General features: G+C 43.7%; 1 protein-coding gene across 4 annotated transcripts in view; it reads left to right on the top strand.

Moving 5' to 3' along the window:
* Positions 1-22099, top strand: part of pde4d (phosphodiesterase 4D, cAMP-specific) — a 159247-nt gene that overhangs the window by 101280 nt on the left and 35868 nt on the right. The window contains exon 1 of one of the 4 annotated variants that reach the window (XM_048242887.1): positions 10023-10771. The exons of the other annotated variants lie outside the window; for them this stretch is intronic. Within the exon in view, the coding sequence (XP_048098844.1) occupies positions 10686-10771 (86 nt within the window). The 5' untranslated portion in view covers positions 10023-10685. Of the gene's footprint in view, positions 1-10022; positions 10772-22099 lie in introns of those variants that run through there. 4 annotated transcript variants of the gene reach the window in all.

Genomic DNA, 22099 nt, shown 5'->3' with positions numbered 1-22099 from the left:
TGGGTGTCAAAACTCGCTTACCTGTGTGACATATTCGGGTTGCTTAATGACCTCAACCTGTAACTCCAGGGGAGAATGACGACTGTCTTTAAACTGGCAGATAAAGTCGCTGCATTTAAAGCCAAGCTTGATTTGTGGGGACGATGAGTGGACCGGGTTGTATTTGATATGTTCCAAACAGTAGTGGGGTTTTTGGGAGAGACTGAGGCAGGGCCCTTTCTCTCTCAGCTGATGCGCGATCAACTTCAAATGAGTTTGAGCGTTACTTCCCATCCTCCAAAGATCCACGGCAAACCAATGAGTGGGTCCGCAACCCATTTGTCAATATCCCGAATAGTCCTAACTTGTCAGCGCAGGAGGAAGAGCAGTTGATCGAAATTGCAAATGACGGTGGTCTTAAGAGTGTGTATAAGGAAACCTCTCTGGCGGGTTTTGGATCAAAACCAAAGCAGAATATCCCGAGATAGCCGTAAAAGCTGAAAAACGCTTCCCACCACGTATCTATGCGAGGCCGGGTTTTCGGCAATGACTGCAACTAAGACCAAATTGCGCAATCGACTGGACATTTCAAATACACTGAGGGTGTCACTTAGCCTGGCGGGCCATCCTAGATCATTGAAATGTATAGTCTGGAATCGAACCATTCACCTCGCTTAATCCAAGGGGTGGGCAGAGAATTGTCTTTCAAACTGCCTAGGCATGCAATAGGCCAGCGCTACGACCATATCCGTATCCGGTCGGCAAAACGGCAAATACATCCTTCTTCGAAAGGAATGACTTAAGTGCATTGTGTTGCTCAACTTTCAAAGAAAAGCACAAGTCCAACTCCTCCAAAGTTGACGCCAACACCGATTCAAACAACCGCTCTTAGGTTCGCCATAGCCACCTTTCTTGTTGTTCACCGTCCACAGGACTGTCGTTATCCTGTTAAGCCCGCCTTTAAGACTCTCTAACAAAATAGAGCGCTGTGATTGGATGAAGTCCACGGCGTCAGCCAATAGAAATCCCTATGGTTTGATACTAGATGTACAGGCTGAGCAAATTCATTTGCCGCCGCTAGGGTGCGTCTAGATTTCTAGGCTAGGTGTCACTGTCTTCCATCACCCCCAGATGGAAGCTTCTTGTTGCAGGGAAACAAGCAGGGCTCCTACTGATTATATTCGTAATGCACGTTTAGTTCACATGTTTTGTTCCCATATTTTGTTAAGCATGTTCACACTTATAGATGTAGCTTCAAGTTGTTCAATATTCATAGTTCATATTGTTCAATTTTCACTTCTTCAAGTTCACGTTTTTCACAAGAGATCGTTTCCTTCACTGTTCATACATAACTGGAGCTAGTTCTTTTCAAGTAATGCATGCACAACACATATGGAACATGGAACCCCCACCCCGGGTCCGTGAAAAAAAAGAATCAAACCGGTCCTTGGTACATAAAAGGTTGGGGACCCCTGGTTTAGAGCACATATTTAGAATTAAAATGAAGCCTACCAGTCAAAGGTTCGGAGACACTTAGACATTTCCATTCCACTCCATTATAGACAGAATACCAGCTGAAATCATTTGCTCAGGGCAACAGTTTTCAGATTACATTATGTGCTTACATAATTGCAAAAGGGTTCTCCAATGTTTTCTCAGTTAGCCTTTTAAAATGATATCAGATTAGTAAACAGAATGTGCCTTTGCAACATTGGATGAATGGTTGCTGATAATGGGCAATGTAGATGTTAAAGATAAGCCATTTCTTTCTACAACAGTCGATAACTCTTTTGCAATTATGTAAGCACATAATGTGATCTAAAAACTGCTGCCCTGATTAAAAAAAACAATGCAATGATCTCAGATGGTATTCTGTCTATAATGGAGTGGAATGGAAATGTCTAAGTGTCTACAAACTTTTGACTAGTAGTGTATGTGGTCTAGAATTGCTCTGATATTTGCCTGTCCCCATTATATTTAAAGGGATTGTATAATCCCTTTAATTTTCTGTAGGGATTAAGCAAGTACTCTGAGGGCCCTATTTTGACAATCTAAAAATGCATGGTGAATGCAATTTTGACCAAAATAATCATGATCATGATTTTTGGTATAATCAAGCAGCCCTACTATTATTTGAACTCAAAGGTAAAAAAGTAAATAAAGCAAAAAAAGCCTGAATAAAGCAACCCTTACCCCAATAATGTTTGAATGACTGATTAAAAATCCTAAGGCTATTTATCCTGCAGAGAAGTTGTTTGGGACTGCTAGCTAAGGGCTGCTTACATCTTGTGACAGAGCGTCTTCAGCTGTGCATTACATGCTCCTTTCATTACAGACCAGGTTTTTCTTGGTCAGTGGCAAAATGATTTTTAGAGGGTGTAAGATGAGGGTGTGATTTTTGAATCATGCACCAGGCCGCATCTTCTGCCACACCCCTGGACGCAAGGCTTAATAAAAGTGAAGCACATGGCGCCAAATTCCGCCACTGACTGGGTGTAAGATAAGAATAAGCTTTGCATTGGGCTTTGCGCCGCATTTCTGATCATCAAAATAGAGTCCAATACAGATCCCACTTCACAAAATGACCCAACTAGAAAACTAGAAAAATCACATTCTTTTCCTGTAAGACCTGTCAAATAGAAGTGAAGGTAAAATTCTATCAAAAAGTATCAAGAAAAATTTCAATTTTAATTTTATATGGTACTAATTACAGTGACCAGGTATTGCCATTTTGTTACCTGTTAGGTTCCTGCTTAAAAATCCCAGTGAAATTCTCATTAACTCATTGAATGCCAAGCTGTTTTCGGAAGCTTTGTCCTAGAGTGCCAGCAATCTAGACTATTGTTGATGATTTTTGTACAGCCACAGCATATTCTGTGTTATAGCTATGAACACATACAATGGCTCGTTTGAAAGGTGAGACTTTAAGCTCTCAGTGGGTGCAAACCGTGTATTTCTACACGCCTCTGTTCCTGAGAAATCCCAAGCTAAACAGTGGCTAGTTTTCAAATCCCTGTTTTTTTTTCTAGAAATGGAGATATTGCGTCTTTTATGACCTGAGAAGTGTTGCCTGCAAAGTTTCTGGGAAGAGATCTAACGAGACCTGCCACCTAGTGATAAACCCACGAAAATAAATGACCTGATTTTGACCTGGCGTGCATGTCACTGACAGGCTAATCAGTGACTGATTCAAAACAAAGCGGCAACCATCAAAAGCCGAGTTAATGTCCAGATCTTGCGTTTTCATGAGTTTTCGATCGTCATATATTTCATTTCCATTCATCACAGAGTTCCCAAAAACACAAATAATGTGTGTTAGAGTGTCTAGTTTCGTAATAAAAAAAAAAGAGCTAAAAACTTAATATTACGTTTTTGGCACTCAACGCATGGGAAGGAAAAACGTAATATTACGTTTTTGAAAAACGTAATATTACGTTTTTGGCACTCAATGAGTTAAGGCTGCTTGGTTATTTAATAAGCTATCCTCTTCTACAAATATAATTGATTATTTCATATAACCTGTTACTCAATGCCCTAATCAACCTTTTACATACGTTTTCCCCATACTATTGAAACACGTGGAAGAAATTTCAAGGTGACTATATGCATTTAATAATAATGGGTAATGTATTGATTGATGTAGTTATTGTGTATGCAGATTGGCGAATTTTCCATTGTCATGACCTCACCAGTTTAATTTTTTGGTATTTATGGGACACATATTTTGGGTTGACCCAGGTCATGAGGTCTACACATTATCCAATTTCCAGGTATGATACATTTCCGTGGCAACAGACTGGTCAATCTTTTTATTGGCTCATTAGTCCAGCTTCCACAGCTAAAAGGGTCGTGGCCTCCGCAGCTGCGGCGATACAAATCTCAGTGAGCCTCAATGGAGTGAGATTCAGCCAGCTTGCCCACACTGTGCCACCATGACAGTGAATGAGCTCCATTTACCCCACTTCTGGTTTGTCACTTTGTGCTTCACTGATATATCCCAGCACCCCACACAGCTTTTATCCGTTGCACTCACACACAGCTCTGTTATGTAACGTTGCTATTTTAAACTCCCCTTGTTTCCCATATATCCATAAAATCAGCATTTTGCCCTGCTTGAGGTGTCTCAAGCTGTTATTGGCAACAGGTGAGATGCAGAAATATGCCATTATCTGTAATTGCATCAAACAGAACAGATTGAATTAAGGAAGACATGAAAACTGCTTGTGATTGCATTAGTAGTAGTGAAGCACCATATGTGGAGTTTCTGTTGCATAGCAAACTGCTGGCATATGGCAGTAACACTGTGTCAAGCAGGCAGACACTGCGTTTCTTTTTTCAGTCGCATAACTGAACTCACACAAAGTCACACTACATGTTTCAATCAGACGTGATTGTTTTGCTCACACGGTATGTTCGATTGATCACACTGTAAGACAGACAGAATATCTGATTGAACTGGAGCTGGAATGTTGATTGTATGTCTTCTAATCGGACATTGTGAGCCTGCTCCAACTACACAACAAGTCGGGGCTAACATTATGTCAACATTGCAGTGTCTGCTTGCTATTACTTACATCGTCAATGTACACTCTGTTGTACAGTAAATATATACTCAGTTGGCAATGTATGGCACCTCCCTCTCTCAATGTATACTCAGTTGGCAATGTATAGTAAAAACCTTGCCTAAAAGTCCTTCAACAGATCTCATCCTCATGAAGGTTATATAATAATCAGTATGGTTTTACTAATTTAGAGTTTAACCCAGCAAACACAATGTGAGACTTACAGTTACTAATAATCACAATTTGCAAGTCATTCGATATGTTCCGCAGAAGAGGAAACAAAAGCTTCAGTCTGCCTCAAACTCATTGCCTTTGTTCCATTGTCAGCCTCTCTATGTCAATCTAGTTTGAAAAAACAGTGTCTCTTATTTATATATTATATTTCTAATGCTGCAAAACTGCTTAGACTGACTTGCACAGGGCATGTGCAGGGCAAGTAGGCCCAGATCCACTTTCTGTCTCTCTACACCACTTCTCACAAAGCATCTCTGCCTGACCCAATATTTTTTCGTAGATTCTACTTTCTTCCCACCTCCAACATCAGAAACTAAAGTAGACATTGAAGCCAGATTTTCTTCGCTCCTGCATTTTGAAGACATTTTTAGCCCTGTCATATCACTTACATCACCTTTCTAGAATAATTTTCCACCTCGCTGCGAGTAACTGGTACTGTGTAATTTGTATCATCGCTGAAGTCTTGTGATGTCTCGGCACTGAACTCTGCCTTTTCACTCAAGAGGCAGCGAGAGAAAGATTTCTCTCTGCTGCTCATCCTCTTCCTTCAGTTCCTGACACTGATCCAACCGAATCATCTCTTTGACTGTAACGGGTCAAGTTTTTAAGAGCCGAAGCAGGCAAATTGAGCCCACTTTGTCATATTTAGTAAGTAACTTGAGTGAGCTTGAGTGATCACTTAAATTAAGGGACTGATTATTTTGACAAGCTTGAATCAACAAGGAGGTCCAGAAAATTAATGGATCCCTTGAAGGCTTTGTACATCTCTGTCATTTTTTATCTTTAATTGCCATAAAAGAGGATTTAATGTCCTCCGAGTTCTCGGCCTACATTTTTTGTGTTCATAACAGTAATGGAATGCAAACAATAGAAAATACTGTCAGAAGAGAAATGTGTTTTGCCCAAGACTTGCAATTATGCAAATTCTCTTCTGATGTGAGTTATTCATTATTTTATATGTTACAGCAGTGTTCTGTAAGGAAGACATTCAGTTTGTTGTATTTCTGCCAAGAAAATTACAAACCATATTTTTGCCTTTCTAGCTGGGGGGAAACAAATACCAAAAACACATTGTGTTATTTTCTACCCTTGGTCGGGGCCCTGATAATGACAGCGATGTCCATAGATGGGGCAGCAGTGGATATCCTGTGGAAAAAAAGGCAGGCTGTGTTTTCAAAACAACAGGTCAGTGTTCCAGGGAATGTGTTTAATTATGATGGCTGGTTTTAAACGTCTGCTGTAGAAGGTCAAGAAGCGATGGCCTTATCAAATACCTCAAACAGGAAAATAATGTTGTTGCAAGACAGATTAAAAAACAAGTTGCAAGTCTGTTTGTCTCATTCCTGTCTGCTCATGTTTTTCCTTCTGATGAGCATTGCAGTGTGTAAGAGAAACCAACTGCACACATTTTCTTTAAAAGAAGCTATCGACAGGAAAGTGTCTGCCTTCAACAATAACTCAGACAGGAAAAAATAGCATTCCTCCACTGTCACAAATTGTGCAGTATAGATTAAGCTAGCTAGGCATTGCAATACAACTAAACCACAAATGATTGTCTTACACATGTGAGTAGTACACATAAGCATGTTCTTCTCCTGGTTACCTGTAACCGTATGTACTGTTAGCATACCTGATATACCTGCAATAGTTTATATGCTAATGGTGCTTTTCACTGAAACATAGAAAAAATCCATTTGATAGTATTTAGGATAATACAACAAGGTGTGGACATTATTTTATGTACTTACTTTGCATGGAAGCCAGCCTGAATTTACGCCACCTACAACATTTAAGGGAGGAGCATTCGGTGTGGAGTCGCTTGAGAATATGGCCGGGGTAAGATGTGTTCGGGCCAATCAAATCGCTTGAGCGTGATTTGTACGATGGACAGATGAGCAACAGTGAAGCAGTCATCCACGTCACCTAAACAAGCTTGAGTTAATTGTGTATACAACAAATTAACTGCCACTGAAGAAGTGAGATGTTCAGATTCCACTATTGTGTCTATTATGCAAGATATTGACAGCGCTATAACCTTAAAAGATTAACAGAAAACAGCAATTAGAGCATTTGACATTAAATTTATTGTGGGGTATATTCGGGTTGGCTTCCAGGCTAGATTGAAACATGGTAAACATAATCAAAACTAGGCTGTGCCAGGCTAGTAATTACCAGGCATGTATGACAGATGTGGCCCTTAAAGGCCACAATAATATATGGTTGTGTGTAAAATATGGGTATATTAGGAACAGAAATGCAAGTTAGTTAACTATGGCAGTCGATTTCTAATATGCCAGCAAGCAAATGAAGATCACTGCCTCGGCTGTTCACACAGAGCAAACACCTTTGCCCAGCATTGAGCTAATGTCAGATCGGCTCTCCCTGCATTATATGGCATATTTGACCTGTAAACAACAGACAAAAGAATACCAAACAGTTATTTTTTTAGGGGTGATAGTGTCCCTGTCAGCACAGCAGCATACACTTACAGTCACGTAAATGAGCAACTCTACACAGCCTTTGTCTTAGCAAATTAAAAATAACTTAAAAACAACTGCTTAGACACAAATAGGTGTCGAGAGTGATCACGACACAAGGCTGGTGCAATGCAGACGGTCTATTTTTGGATTCAAAGCAAAGTATGCTGTGTGTGTGTGCGTGTGCGCACGTGTGTGTGCGCATGTTTGTGTGTGTGTGAATGGGTGGGTGGATGGAAGCTCAGTGGGACTCTCATGGAGAAGTGATGCCGACAGGGCCTCTCCTCCATACCGTGTCTGGCTTCTGAGTGGGGCTTCTGAAGGAGACCACAGGTTGTACACAAGCACACCACTAGTGACGCACGTGTAGACCTAGTCATTATATTTAAGTCATTGCTTTGGCCAGAATGCATAATGTCAATTTAATTACCTCTTTTTTTGTAGAAGCAATCCTAACGACATACACAAACTCCCTCTGACAGATGGTGGAGGATATTGCCAATGGTTACAGACTATTGATGCGCTATAGCCGGCTGTCTCCACTAGCTTTGGGGAACTCTGTTAAAAGGGATACGGATATGCAGGAAACTACATTTTAGTTAATCACACATTCAACAGAATAATTGCTTTCTTTAATTAGACTTTGAATTATTATGAAATATGTCATCCACACAATAGCATTTGACAGGTATACCGTACACATTTTTCTTTGCAACGGTTGGAGTTTCAGGGATTTCTGTACCACGATAGGGAAGCGCAGTGATGTGACTGCAGTGGTAATAGGCCAGCTGAGAAAAGCTTGTTACATGTTAAATATTATACAGGCCTGGGAGCTAATCTTGCAGGGCTGTCAGTTTTGATTGATGGTGTTATGTTCCATCATCGATCCATATTGAATTAGTGGAACACTTCAGATGGCCTTCATTGGAAATCGGTGAGACTCTGTGGTGAACATGGAGGGGGCGAGATGGTATTTTGTGATGCAGCCTTTCAAAAGATTCTGTTGGTTAGCGGATGCTTGCCAGATGAAGGCCGGCTCTGGGCCAGATCGGCCTGAGGAACTGAACAGTACAAACCACACAGGGTTATTTCTGACATTTCCCCCCATCATCTCACAATGACTACTGACAGCCTATCAGGGCAGACAGACTGGATATTACCTGACAATGTACCTGTTATATAACCCACACATACACACAACATAAGGCTATTTTTTTACTCTCCTTAACCTTCATGGCTGATTTTGGAATAACAACAGGTAACCTCGCTTTGTGTTTGATTTCTGCCACCAGAGTAGCTTACATTTCAGCTGTATTCTCTTATAAATAGACACACTGCCTCTCCATGTTATATCATTCCTTTGCAGACATGTTCAAGTGTGTGGCTAATGGACTTGTGGCAATGACTTAGCAAAAGCGTGTCGGGGCTTTGGCAGCAGTGGGGAGCATTGACGTCTGTGCAAAGCAGGATATGTGTGTGTGAGCGTCAGGATCGGATCCTGTTTTTCAGACCTCAGCCTGCCCGTGGCAGGCGGCCAAACGATAGCCACTCCGTCTTACCCACCCTATAACGAATTATCCACATCTCTCATCTCATTACAAATGAAAACACCCAACCCCCCTCCAACTCTGACGTGTAAAGGATGTTGAATTGTTGTAATGCTTTCCCCCAGCTGCGTGGATAGTATCGCAATGTCACTGTCACATTGTTGACTTCAAAGGAGTCCATTGCAACAGGACTGAACTCTGAAACGAGTCTTTATGTGGGTAGTTAGTTAGCGTCACTGTGTTTGTTGTACTGGGAAGAGACTTGAGACAAGAGTCAAGCAGTTTATCATCAAAGGGACACATTGCTTCAGTGTTTATTTTTGGCCAATTTACATAATGCAAACATGTGCAAATTGTAAGCACTGGGATTTGACTGCAGTCATACAAATATTTGATTGCCAAGAGGACTCTTTTATCTTCTCCAAACAGATGAAGAAATGTGAGATTCTATGGTTTTGGTTTTGCATTGTTTTGATATGAAACCGAACTTGTAAATAGCCATCAGTGCTGCACCTACTGTGTAGCTTGTAAATAGCTGCTCAACAGTTCAGAGTCCTGTTCAGAGTGTGTGTGTGTGTGTGTGTGTGTGTGTGTGTGTGTGTGTGTGTTTCCACTCATGCGAATGCCTGCATGCCTGTCTGTGTGTACATGTGTGTGTGTGTGTGAGTGACTCGGCTGGCTGGGCTTTAGCTGGCTGGGCTTTAGCTCCCTGCGGTGAGAGAAGCAGCAGCCACAGTGCTGACACAACGCTGGCCAGGGAGGACAGAGATCCACAAGGAGGAGAGCACAGAAGACAAATGCTTCCTCTGGAACCAAACGCAAAAAACGAACGAAAACAAAACCTCATTCTCTCTCTCCCCCCTCCCCCCTCACCTCCTTCTCTCACTCGCTCCCTCCCTCTGGTCTGTCGCTGCGTTCCCATGTCAGGAGCTTTTGTGGCGTGAGGAGCTAAGGCGAGTGGTCCTCTCTAAGAGGATCAATAGGGTGTTAACGCGGCTTCATACTGGGACAACAGGCTGGTGTTGCGCTTTACGGGTCAGGATGTCCAAATGACTGCTCAGGAAAGTCGAGTCAGCGAGGAGAACCTCGCTCTACTTCTGAATCCACCCCCTCCTCCTGCCCCTCATCATCCTCCTCCCTCCCTCCCTCCCTCCCCACTCCCCACCACCATGGCTGGCCAGCCAAGGACTGCTGAAATCCCGAGGACGGAGCATGCCCTGCTGGGGCTCGCGTGAGCGCCACTGCCCCTGCCGCTCTTCAGGTCAAGGGAAAGAGGGGGACAGCCCACAGGAAGAGCGCGAGAATATGCAGGCGTCTCGCCGCCGTCAACGACGTTCGTCATGAGAATGTGCAACAGCAACTTTCAAATCTTTGCCGGAAGAATTCCTCGGAAAAAGGTTAAAAAAAAGGAAAAAGCCGCACCAGCGACACCGGAGCCGGCCGGATGGCCAAGGCTGATCTGACTCCTGGCTGGATGCGTGCGTCATATTGTGAGGGAACGCACCTCTGGATCTGACAAGGGTCTCTTCTCTGTGGTAGTAGCCGCGTCGCCCTCCATATGCGCTTGGTCTTAGCGGACAGTCCTCTCGCGTGTTGACTGCCGGTTCAGTAGCTTGTCTCTGAGCAGTCCTCCAGCTGGTATGTCATGACTTTTTTATGAGGGGAGCTTGGATTGCAGACTCGCAGAATGGAAATAGGGCCCTTTGGCGATGGCAAGAACGGGGTGCCATCGCAACGAATGGGCACTTCGCCCCCAGCAACAGTATGCTGTGTTTGATCTACAGTGTGTCGGTAACACTTGTCTGGACTCTACTTTTTGGTGAAGTGAAAGGATTTAAATGAGGTCTTGCTGTGTAAGAATTGGCTAGCAGAGAGACAGTTGCTCAATGAAGCCTGGCCTTAGTCACGTGGGCCGTCAGGAGAAGATGATGGATTTTGGCAGCTTCCCCTTTAGGAGGCATTCCTGGATATGGTGAGTGGAGGACTAATTAGAAGTTAATAGACAGGACCTTGTAAGATGTCTGTGTGTGCGTGTGTGTGTGTGTGTGTGTGTGTGTGTGTGTGTGTGTGTGTGTGTGCGTGCGTGCCTGTGTGTGTGTGTGTGTGTCTGTGTAGGTATGCACATATATGTTTACATGTATATGTGCCAAACATGGAAAGCTATGTGTCCCAATCTTCTGTCAACTGTCTGGGAAGTTTGCCTTGCCCATCAATTCACAGGGAATTTATAGACCAACAACTCTGGATATTTTCTGTCGTTCATTAAATGTTAAATGCTTGAGTTGATTCATGGATGAGGGTGCTAGTCCAATATAAATCTCTGAGGCGAGGCACAGTGCATTAATTCATTAAAAACAAAGGACTTGGCTACTGCAAATCACTCCCCAGCCTCCAGCTAACGGTAGACCCTAAGGCAAACTCTGCTTTGTTTTTAGAACAAATAAAACTGAAGAATCCTTCGTATTTCTGCAAAGTTCCAAGTTTCTAGAATGGAATGGGCTTTGGAGTACATGACTTTAAGTTACCTCAATTGGAAATGCAAATTTAGCAATAAAACAACATAACATTTGTCTTCGTGCAGTGCAAATTGAGGAGGTTCTCAAGACGTCTGTTGAGCATATGCTTAAACTCCAAAAGTTACTATGGAGAACATTTGGGAGGTAGTTGCCTTCCATCATACCCGCCCACCCTTATTTAAAATAGCTGCAGTGTGAATAGTAAAGTAGTTACACAAGTACAGTATGTGTAATTTAAGATTTAAATTATCAGTTACGTCTATTAGTCATGCAATTGCTTCTTAAATTATAAAGCAATTGCATAATTAATCTAGCATAGCTATTAAAGGCAAGTATGTTCCTGACTGATGCATAACATTTCAAACTCCTTGCATTTTTATTATTAGATACTCCAGCATGTGAAGTATTTCTGGTGGGTTGATGTAATCAAGCAACTGAATTAAATGTGCTACCTTTTTGTTGTTGGGCACAAGGACAGTGTCAAACACAATAAATGTGTTTTGAAATAACAGAAGGGATACCTTGCGATCAGCCTTCAAATTTGCCAACAGAAAACACAGAGCACCGACAGAAATTCAAAATTTAATGGCACAAGAGTGAGAAATGAGCGGACGAGATGGACATAAATTTCACCTCAGAGTCGTGACAGTCTTGGAATGGAAATAAGAGTGCTTTGTCTCTGCTTTTTCGCACCAGGGCTGAATACTTATCACCTTTTCTCTGTCAGGACCAGCAAAGTGGCAATGGATTAATTGATTAAAAAGCAGAGAACAGTGATGTTATAGATAAATTAACATTCTGTTCTGGGCCTGAACATTGGTTACTTCTTTCATTATGGAGATCACGTCTCATGGATAAGCAACCCCTATATATAAAAAAAAAAATCACTGAGGGTTATTAAATAACTCTTTCGAATCTAATGAGCATTGCTTTTTCTGGATCCAGCCCTCACTCTAGTGTCACTTTCCAAGGCAGATGCACTGGCACTCTTGTTAGGCTAGGAATTAGTGCACTATTTTTACCTCTCCTTACTCCAGCGTGTGCATTTTTTCCCTCCTCCTCTCTCCTCAAACATAGGAGCAGATAATAGCTGCAGATAATAGCCTCCACAGTGCTTCTACGATGCTGATTTCATTGTAATGCTTGTCACTTAACACGCTCCTCTGCTCTTCCACTCCTCCACTCACTCAGACACCCCACCCCCACCTCGCTCACCGGGCGCAGATAGGAGCCCCTCTGACAGGTTATTTTACTTTACCTGCGTTCTGCCTCCAACCCTGGAGCCCCTTTGCTGACGAGGGAGCCCCAGCGACAAGAGCTTGGGAGCAGGAGGAGGGGGTGAGGAGCCAGGAGGAGGAGGGGGTTATTGGGGTTTTCTCTCTCAGCAGAGCTGGTAACTAGCAGAAAGAGCCACAGAGTGTGCAACAACTCGACCGGGAGGATTGTGGATTCTTTGGAACTGATAGATGCTGCAGTGGCGGCTTGATGGTCATCATATTCACCTAGTGAATAGTATGGGGGTTTGTGTGTGTGTGTGTGTGTGTGTGTGTGTGTGTGTGTGTGTGTGTGTGCGTGCGTGCGTGCGTGCGGCGTGCGTGCGTGCGTGCGTGCGTGCGTGCGTGCGTGCATGCTTTGAAGGTTGAGTGATTCAGTATCTTGTGTCATCTATATGGACTATTACAAAGCACTTTTCTCTGAGCAGTGTTAAATCAAATCAAAACATACATTCGTATCATTGCAGCAGCACCCATTTCTCAATACAAACAGTGAAATAAATCTGATGATAATACAACCTTTGTTTTCAAATTGCTTTTGAAGTCTGAGTGCTGGCTTGCCTTAAAAGGGGCCACAGTTGTCCAACGAAAGCCTTACATAAGAAAGTAGATGATTTGTGGCCTAATTATTCTGGTTCTTTTTTTCAATGTGTGAATGACCCACGCCAGTGGAGCACTCATGAAGGACTCTCACACAGCGGGGGATGCTTTTATATTAGTGTTTGGACGCAGCCTCACTAATGGAATTAACAAACACTCTTCAGCCTACTGAGTCAGCTTCAGCTCTGCACAGTGGTGGTGGTGGTGGGGTTGGGGGGGGTTGCAGGGGTATCCATGGTGATCTTCTCGGCACCGAGCCTTTATTAGTTACTCAGGTCTGGAGACACAATTCTGGGAGAGATGTTAGGTCAGGGAGGGAAGGATGGGGAGGGGGGGTACAGAGCACAAAGATGGAATCACACCTCTGACTTGTCGAAGCACACTAGCGTGACCCAGCCACTCTCAGAGAGGGGTTAATAAAGCCGGGTGGGTGAGGCGCTTTGTGCCCATAGATGGTGATCTGCTGAACTGAAGTGTCCTCAGGCACCATGTCCTGGAATCATTAATTACTGAGGATTTTAGAATGAAATAGTACTTCTTGTGTAAGTGCACGTTGTTATCCGCTATATCCCCAGCCTAGGAAGGCCTGCTGACTGCATAGGAAATGCATTTTGCCTTTTAATTAATCAGTAAGGACCCAGTGCCTTTTAATATGATTCGAAGCCTGAGACCAAACATTCAGCACTTCTAGTAACACCTTTTGGAGTGCAATTCATTATTAAATACAGTACATAGCATGCTGCAAACCAAGGCCAGACACACACAAAAAATCCAAAAAATATCTACTCTAAAACATCAATTGAATATGCTCCTTTCACATCACCATGTGAATATCAGGCATTTGCATACATAAGTATGTATATCCCTGATCATTGTTGGATGTAAATATGGCATCTTTCCATGCTGTGTGCAGCCCCCAACATGAAACAAGTAGATGTTTCCACAGTGCTGTGGGATTCATGCTTCTTAGCCAATCTCTCTGTAGGAGGATCAGATCAGGTATTTTTAGAAACAGTATTTCCGTGACACATGCATCATGTCAAGTGGGCCATCTATAGCAAGCACCTGAAGATAATGCCATCCAATCTTGAATATCATACACGCTTAGCCAACCACCACACTCATTGGCTTTGACGTCACACAGCAACAGGAGTGGGCTCCCAAAAGAGAGTGAAGTATCTCATCAAGAGCTAATCAGGCCAAACTCTAATTAATTTGCTCCATTCTAAATTACTTCACTGAGCAAGTGAAGCTTGGGAAAGGGAGGAGGGAGGAGTGTGTGTGTGTGTGTGTGTGTGTGTGTGTGTGTGTGTGTGTGTGTGTGCGTGCCCACACCCACCCCACCTCCAAAAACACACACAAGCACGGATACAGAGACACCCACTGGTACACACACACACACACTCCTGGCAGGCGGTGATGTGTGAGGCTGGAGACCACTCAGTGAGGCTGGCCACAGCAGCATCTGCTTGGTCCTGTCTGCAGATAAACCACCCCCACCCCCAAACATACACACACACCCAAACATACTAAACAGATTGTAACAGCATACACACGCACACACACACACACACACACACACACACACACACACACACACACACACACACACACACACACACACTCACAGTCATGCATGCACATACACACACACACACTCACAGTCATGCATGCACCCATACACACACACACACTGAATCCATCTTTGTCAGACACCTCACCTGCTGCTGATGCACAAGCTCTTCATTACCATCGGGCAGCGAACGGCAGGAGGGGGAGATTGGGGGGTGGTGGAGGGGGGATTCCACCCCTGCAGTGCTGCAAACGACACAGCCTCTCTCACTCTTCCATATATCTATCTGTGCATCTATCCATCTTTCTATATCTAATGGGATCAGCCTTTGGCTCAGCCCCTTAATCTAGTTAATATGAGAATTTGTTTGATGCGGGTGTCTGTAACATTACATCGTTCCAAGCCGCTGTTCCAAGATGACAGATCGCCACCGGCCTCGCTGTGCCAGTCCAGAAGTGTTGTTATGCAACGGATCTGTCAGCATGTCTCACCCAGACTTCAGAACGCACGTTAGCTGTGGCTCGTTTGATATGTTACACAGCAACATTCCCATGCTGCTGCCTTGCACACAAATGAGCTTTCTTTCGCCTTTGGAGGCGAGGTATAGAATAAATTGTAGGGCAAGGAAAACATATGGCACAGCAACAGTGTGGCACAAATCAAAGCAGCACGAATGAACACAAGCAAATGTTGTAAAGACTCGAGATGCGCCAGTGATGTTTAAACGAACCAGTAGTTTGTTTTATCCTGTCGTCTCAGATAGAGTGACTCCTCAGTGACTTGTCCTTCTTTGATGTCCTCCTACACTTCGTCTGGTTGTGTATTTTTTTGTCTTTGAATGTGCTCATACTGTACTGTATTTCTATTCTTTATGAACACTTGCTCCTGAACACCTGGAAAAAGGCGTTTTCACTAAAGTGTTACGTAGGGATGGAGCTGCTGAAATACCTTCTGCTTAAGGCTCACCAGTGTCACCACAGGATGTTAGCTTTTGATACATTAAAGGTGACACCTGGTCAGACCCTCGTGTTCCCTATGGGTCATCGGGGATACAGCTGGTGCAAACTATTCATTACTGCAGCTCCAAATCCAATGACTGTTTCAGAAAGTAATTTAACAGCATTGGAGATCTACCTCTGCCTGGAGAAAACCCCCAGAGGAATAAAGTGGATGTAATATTCAAGATGTCTACCGCTTGAGAGATTTGAAAAAAGACAAGCACTCGGCTGTCCTGCTGTCCCTCGTGTTGTGCTCAGTGGAGAAAAAACCTTTTTAAAACGGGTTTGAGTGATTGATACTGTAGTGTTTTTTCATCTCACACCTCTTTAAAGAACGCTTGCCAGGAAAGAACGGAACAAAATGAAAACAAAAAATAGCGGTGAGCAAAAAGAGGCTTGTGTTACAGTGATATTTATGACATCTTTGTTTTAGTTCCTCATATCCATCTTTTCTCTTCAAAGGCTGTAGAATCACAAATGTGCAACATGGGATGTAATAGGATGTAATAGTAATCCTAAATCCTTAAATTCATCATGGAAAAGTGGCCCTGCCCTTTTAGTGAGAGTCTGATAAATGAACTTCATGCAGTATATCCAAACCTCTTGCACTATGCGCTGTGGCCGCATGATACACGCTGTGGAATGAAAGGCTCTATACTGTGCGCAATGTCTTTGGTAATCACATGCTCACGTTGAAATATTGTTGTGAGTGTTTTTTTTTGTCTTTCTCCTGCTTTCTTTCTCTTTGGCCCTAACTGAGTCACGACTTCCTTGTCCTTGCGTCACTGTTATTCCCAAACAATGCAGCGCCTCAATCTTGCCATTGAAGCCTTCCTGTCAGAACAAAGGGGTCGCACTCCACGATTGGGGTCACCGGAGAGACGGCAAATAAACACATTAAATCAGACAGTCGACCCAATTATGACACAAAGCCCCCTCTCCAGTGAGACCCACTTATTTTTCAGCCTTGCCAAAAGGGTTCAGAAACTCCTGGTATTTTGCAGTGTTGTTTATGAGCTGCATAGTTGATTATGCTGTAATTAAGTAAGATTAAAGATTGTGATTTAGAGGGATGTTCATGGCTAATGTTATTTTTCTCTCTCTTTTTTTTAGGTAAGTTCCTACATTGGGTCTGTGACTCTTTGAATTGCTGAAGAAACTGCAGTTTTCAGGTCCTGGTAAGGTGATGTTTTTTGTTTTGACCAGAGGAAAGCATTGCCTGCCCTTTATAGACTGCTCCTCTATTTTTTCATGAAAGCTCAGAAGGAAGAGTAAGTGGCTTCTCTGACTCAGTAGATACCACAGATTGCAGTTGTATACAGTGTCTACTGGCATTATAGATGTCGTTAGTCTAATAACATGATGGTGATCATTATTTTGAATTGTGCACTGAAGAGAGAGAGATACAGAGAGAGAGAAAAAATAGAGAGAAAGAGACCTTTCTTCGCAGCCTCCATGGAAACCATTTGCGAACATGGAAACGTTCCAGTCATGGAAACCAACATAGTCAGACGGAAGCATACGACAAAATGCAATGTTTATCCTAGCAACATATTACTCTGGCTCAATCATACAGCCCAGCTTCTCCTGCACTGGCCAATGTCAAGGCAAAAGCATTTGCTAGCAGTATCAGAAACTTCAGTGCCACTTCAGTGAGATACAGACATGCTCAAAACAATGCAGTATTAGCTGATGCCACCCCATGGCCTGCGCTCTGTTCCTGACTTTCATTTTTGCATAATACATTCTTGCCACTATATTTGTGGTGCATGTGTTGCAATTTGTGAAAAACAAAGCCATGCATCGGTATGAATGTAACCTCCTGATTTGTTATGTGCTCAGAGGACTCAGAGGGTCACAGGATTTTAATCAACCATTGCCAGTGGAGCGGTTTGATTTCTCTGACTTTATTTTTTTAAAGTGGGCATTAGCAGTCTGAAAAAAGCAACTTGTGTTATTTAACGCTCAAGTAGGTTGCACTGATTACAAATGCGAGTCAGCAGTCCACGGTGCTTTGAACCTCCGGAGTATATTTCAGAACGAGGAGGCCCATTTTCATGCTCATGTATGCAAATGTTGGGTATTAAAAGTAAATGCATCCCAAATGCCCTCCGCGTTTAGATCGAGCAGTGTTCTGGCATTTTGATCACAGCTTTGCTTCTGGCATTCTGTTCTTTAAAAGGAATCCTCTTTGGCAGGCTGCTCCAGAGGATCTGCAAAAAGCTGATATCACTATAACTTGTGAGGGTTTTGAGTTGAGATAAAACTATAATGAAGGCAAACCGACTCATGCTCAAGGTGTTGTTCTGGGTGTTATTGTGGAAGCCATAATCTCTGCCTCCTGTTCAGCTAATAGTGCACTGCACTGCATTTGACTGAACACACAGAAATGAATGAATGTAGAGCAAAGAACAAACCTGTAAGACACAGAAGAAAGAAAGAGTATTGTATGTTGAGAAACTACAACGAGATGAGATATGTTATGGAGATTGTGGGCCCTAATTTAAAAGTTGGGCAAAGTGCAAAGTCAGCAAAGCAAAGTTCTCCTACATAAACTATAGCTATTATGTGGCATGTAAGAGCATTGGGAGGACTTAGTGTTTTAGCTTAAGGTCGTATGCATGGTGTTAAATTAACAAATTGATTTTACCTTATTGAATTAGCCTTAGTTAGACTTAAGACTTTGCCCATCATTCAAATTAGGACCCATTGTTTTCAAGGTGTTTTATATGTGAAGAGGCCCCAATATAATAATGCACAATTCAGGGTATGGACAGTGCAATTTAAGTAGGATCACTCCAGTCAAAGATCTCTCTCTGTCATTTGAAGAATCCTGCCTCGGAGTGTGTCTCGAGGGAGGCTAGGTGCTGGCAGGTCACAGTGGGGGGGACTCCCTCACTCACTGGGCAATTCCGGGGCGTCACTAAGCCCAACGACACAGGCTTACCTTCCATCTCGGCCACGCCAATTGAGCATGTCATAATCTCGCCGACACCTTCCCCCCCCCACAAGCCAAAGGGCCAATGAGGGAGAGCCAAAGGCTCCAGGCAGCCGTGCTTCCCTGGGGCGGTGGAACACACACACACACACTCACAAACACACACACACACACACACGGTTATACCGTGAGTAACGACGACGCCCTGGAGAGAGGGGAAGAGAGGGAGAGTAAACATGAGGAGAGGAAACGCGTCTGTCCACTTTTTCCCTGTGAAGAAGGAGAGGACAAGGCCAGTGAGGGCCAGGAGGTATGCTTCCCCATCGTTTGGTTTTGCTGAGGAAAGGATGCCTGAGAGATGAGAAAGATAGCTTTAAGGTCTAGCTGGTGTACCACCAAGTGTCTACTGATATTTTTTGGTCTTCAAGAGAAGTTTACACTGATAATTCTAAGATGCTTATGTGTATAGAGATTGAGCAAAGTGTTGGAGGTAGCAGCAGCAACATTTAGAGAATGGAGATAGATATGTCTTGTGTCTCCAGCATCGCTGTTTTTGAAACAACATGACTGATGTAGTGAGTATAGACTCCTTATCCTCTTAAAGGGCTTACGGCTCCACCCAGACGGACATTGTAGTCACATGGACGCTCAGATCTGCGCCATGCTTCAGCACAGACAGAGAGAGACTGACAGCTGCTGGTGCAGTCTTGTGCACTAACAGAGCCAAATGGCACTCTCTAGTGACAGTATAAGGTATTACACCCAGGTGAGCTCATCCGCGGTCACCTCAGCCTCATTGTCATAGCTGATTGCAACTGCAGATAAGACAGGCAGAGACTGATGTGGGTAACAGAGCCGAGATGATAAGCAGATCATCAGATGATTATTGCTGACCACAGTTAACAGCCTATTTGATGTGACTCTACCGACATTTCCTGGCCAACCCCCTTGTGCTCACCGTCTCAGGTGAAGGCATGTAGTGGGAACAAAGCTGGGTTTTTTGTAAAGGCAATGAAATACAGTCCCATTGTGAAGACCACACACATGTGCCCCCCCCCACACACACACACACATACATACACACTCCAGCTTCCTCTTTTTGTGTTTTCCAGCTGCACCTGGTCCCCTGCTGTAGGACAGAAACCTCTATTAATCATTGGATTTAAGCCTGACCCTGCCAGTCTGCATGGCAACAGTGAGGAGACAGTTCAGAGGGAACAAAGAGATGTGCTCCGAAGCCCTTTTCAGCAGCCTCTCTCTCTCTCTCTCTCTCTCTCTCTCTCTCAGCACTATGTAGTATGTTACAGCCTTATGTAAATCACAGCTTCATCAGGTGTATTGAGTTTTCTGAACTGTGATGTCTAACTAATCAAGACATTCTTATGTAAATCTTGCATGAAGTGAGCAGCCAGTGGTAAATTAAAGCAATTAGTTTGGGGAATTGCCTTTTAACCCCACTGCCAACTGGGGCTTGAATTATATGCACAGGCTACTGCCACAGCTTCTGCAGTGGTGCCGAGTCTGGTGCATCATTGAACTGACTGAACTGGATCGGGCAAACATACATACACCAAAGCGTGTCCACCCACTCAGAGTCTTGCGTGTCGAGTCCACGTCTCTCTGCTGCCCCCTTGTGGATGCTAATTGAAGCAAGCGAAGAGAAATCAAGTCCAAGTAAAACAGGTGGATTCTATCAGTGCCCACCTCAGCTCTCCCATCAGCAGCCCACGCCCCACAAAAAAGAAACACTACACCAACTCAATAAAATGAAAAATAAAATGGAATGAAAAGTAGCTTAACAAAAAAAAAGATGTTTTATTTGTCTAAGGAAATTTCTCTCTCTCTCTCAGCACTATGTAGTATGTTACAGCCTTGGCGTAAATCACAGCTTCATCAGGTGTATTGAGTTTTCTGAACTGTGATGTCTAACTAATCAAGACATTCTTATGTAAATCTTGCATGAAGTGAGCAGCCAGTGGTAAATTAAAGCAATTAGTTTGGGGAATTGCCTTTAACCCCACTGCCAACTGGGGCTTGAATTATATGCACAGGCTACTGCCACAGCTTCTGCAGTGGTGCCGAGTCTGGTGCATCATTGAACTGACTGAACTGGATCGGGCAAACATACATACACCAAAGCGTGTCCACCCACTCAGAGTCTTGCGTGTCGAGTCCACGTCTCTGCTGCCCCTTTGTGGATGCTAATTGAAGCAAGCGAAGAGAAATCAAGTCCAAGTAAAACAGGTGGATTCTATCAGTGCCCACCTCAGCTCTCCCATCAGCAGCCCACGCCCCACAAAAAAGAAACACTACACCAACTCAATAAAATGAAAAATAAAATGGAATGAAAAGTAGCTTAACAAAAAAAAAGATGTTTTATTTGTCTAAGGAAATTTCTCTCTCTCTCTCTCATGGAGCGACAGTAACTGGCCACCTTCAGTACTTCATCCTGGCCTGCAGACTGAAAAGAAAAGTGCAGAGCTGGGTTCTGTTGTTCCCATCTTTATGTAACTTACATCTGTTTTGGCAGCTGATGCTTAGGGCTCAGCCTCGGGGTCTCCGTTTGTCTTTGCACTGCACCATTTGTCAGGTGTTACAGTGATCAGATGTTATTTCAAGCTCACGTGGCTCTTGCATGTTCGCCGCCGCAAGAGCCATATTGTCCAATCTTTCACGTCAAGGTGTTCCAAACAGCTTTTTTATCAGCTTGCTCATACATCATTATTGTGTGTACTGCTGTCAGCGCAGCAGTAGCAGTGGCAGCACACAAGCACACACAGAGAGAGAGAGAGAGAGAGAGAGAGAGAGAGAGAGAGTGGAGAGTGAAGCTGAGTGGAGCCTGAAAATGGCTGCCTGGCTTTTTGCTTGCTTATTAGTTTTATTCCTCAAGTGCGTCACGCTCGCTTGTGTCATTAAGCTCGGCTAATGAGGACATAAAAGCCTTCTGGAGCAGCTACCTGATTGAGGTAAATCAGCAGTAACTCACGAAGGGCCGGCAGGAGCGCGGTCGCTCCTGTCCCCCCCTGCCCTCAGCGTCCCGCACCGGAGCGCCAGCTTCAATTATCCTACCTCTCAGGGCTGTGTGATCTATAAGTGATCTGATAACGCCCAGCTGCTCTCTCTCTCTGCCTCCCTCTCTCTTTTTCTCTCCCTCTCTCTCTCTTTCTCTCCACCTGTCTCCCTCTCTCCTCTTTCTGTCCTCCTCTCTCCCGTTTTCTCTCTTGCTTTCTTCTAATCTCACTCTCTCTAAGGGTTAATTCTCTACTCCCTCTCTCGCTCTCTGCCTCTCCTGATTTCCCTCTCTTAAATCTCTGAGCTTCTCACTCTCTCCCTCTCTCTCTCTCTCTTCTACTGTTTTTGCTCCTGTGCTTCTTTTTTTCTTTTCTCTCTCTCTCTCTCTC

This window comes from Alosa alosa, chromosome 5 (genome assembly GCF_017589495.1).
Source record: "Alosa alosa isolate M-15738 ecotype Scorff River chromosome 5, AALO_Geno_1.1, whole genome shotgun sequence".
Classification (NCBI taxonomy): Eukaryota; Metazoa; Chordata; class Actinopteri; order Clupeiformes; family Clupeidae; genus Alosa; species Alosa alosa.
Note: the sequence above shows the minus strand (reverse complement) of the source record. Positions and strands in the feature narration are given on the sequence as shown.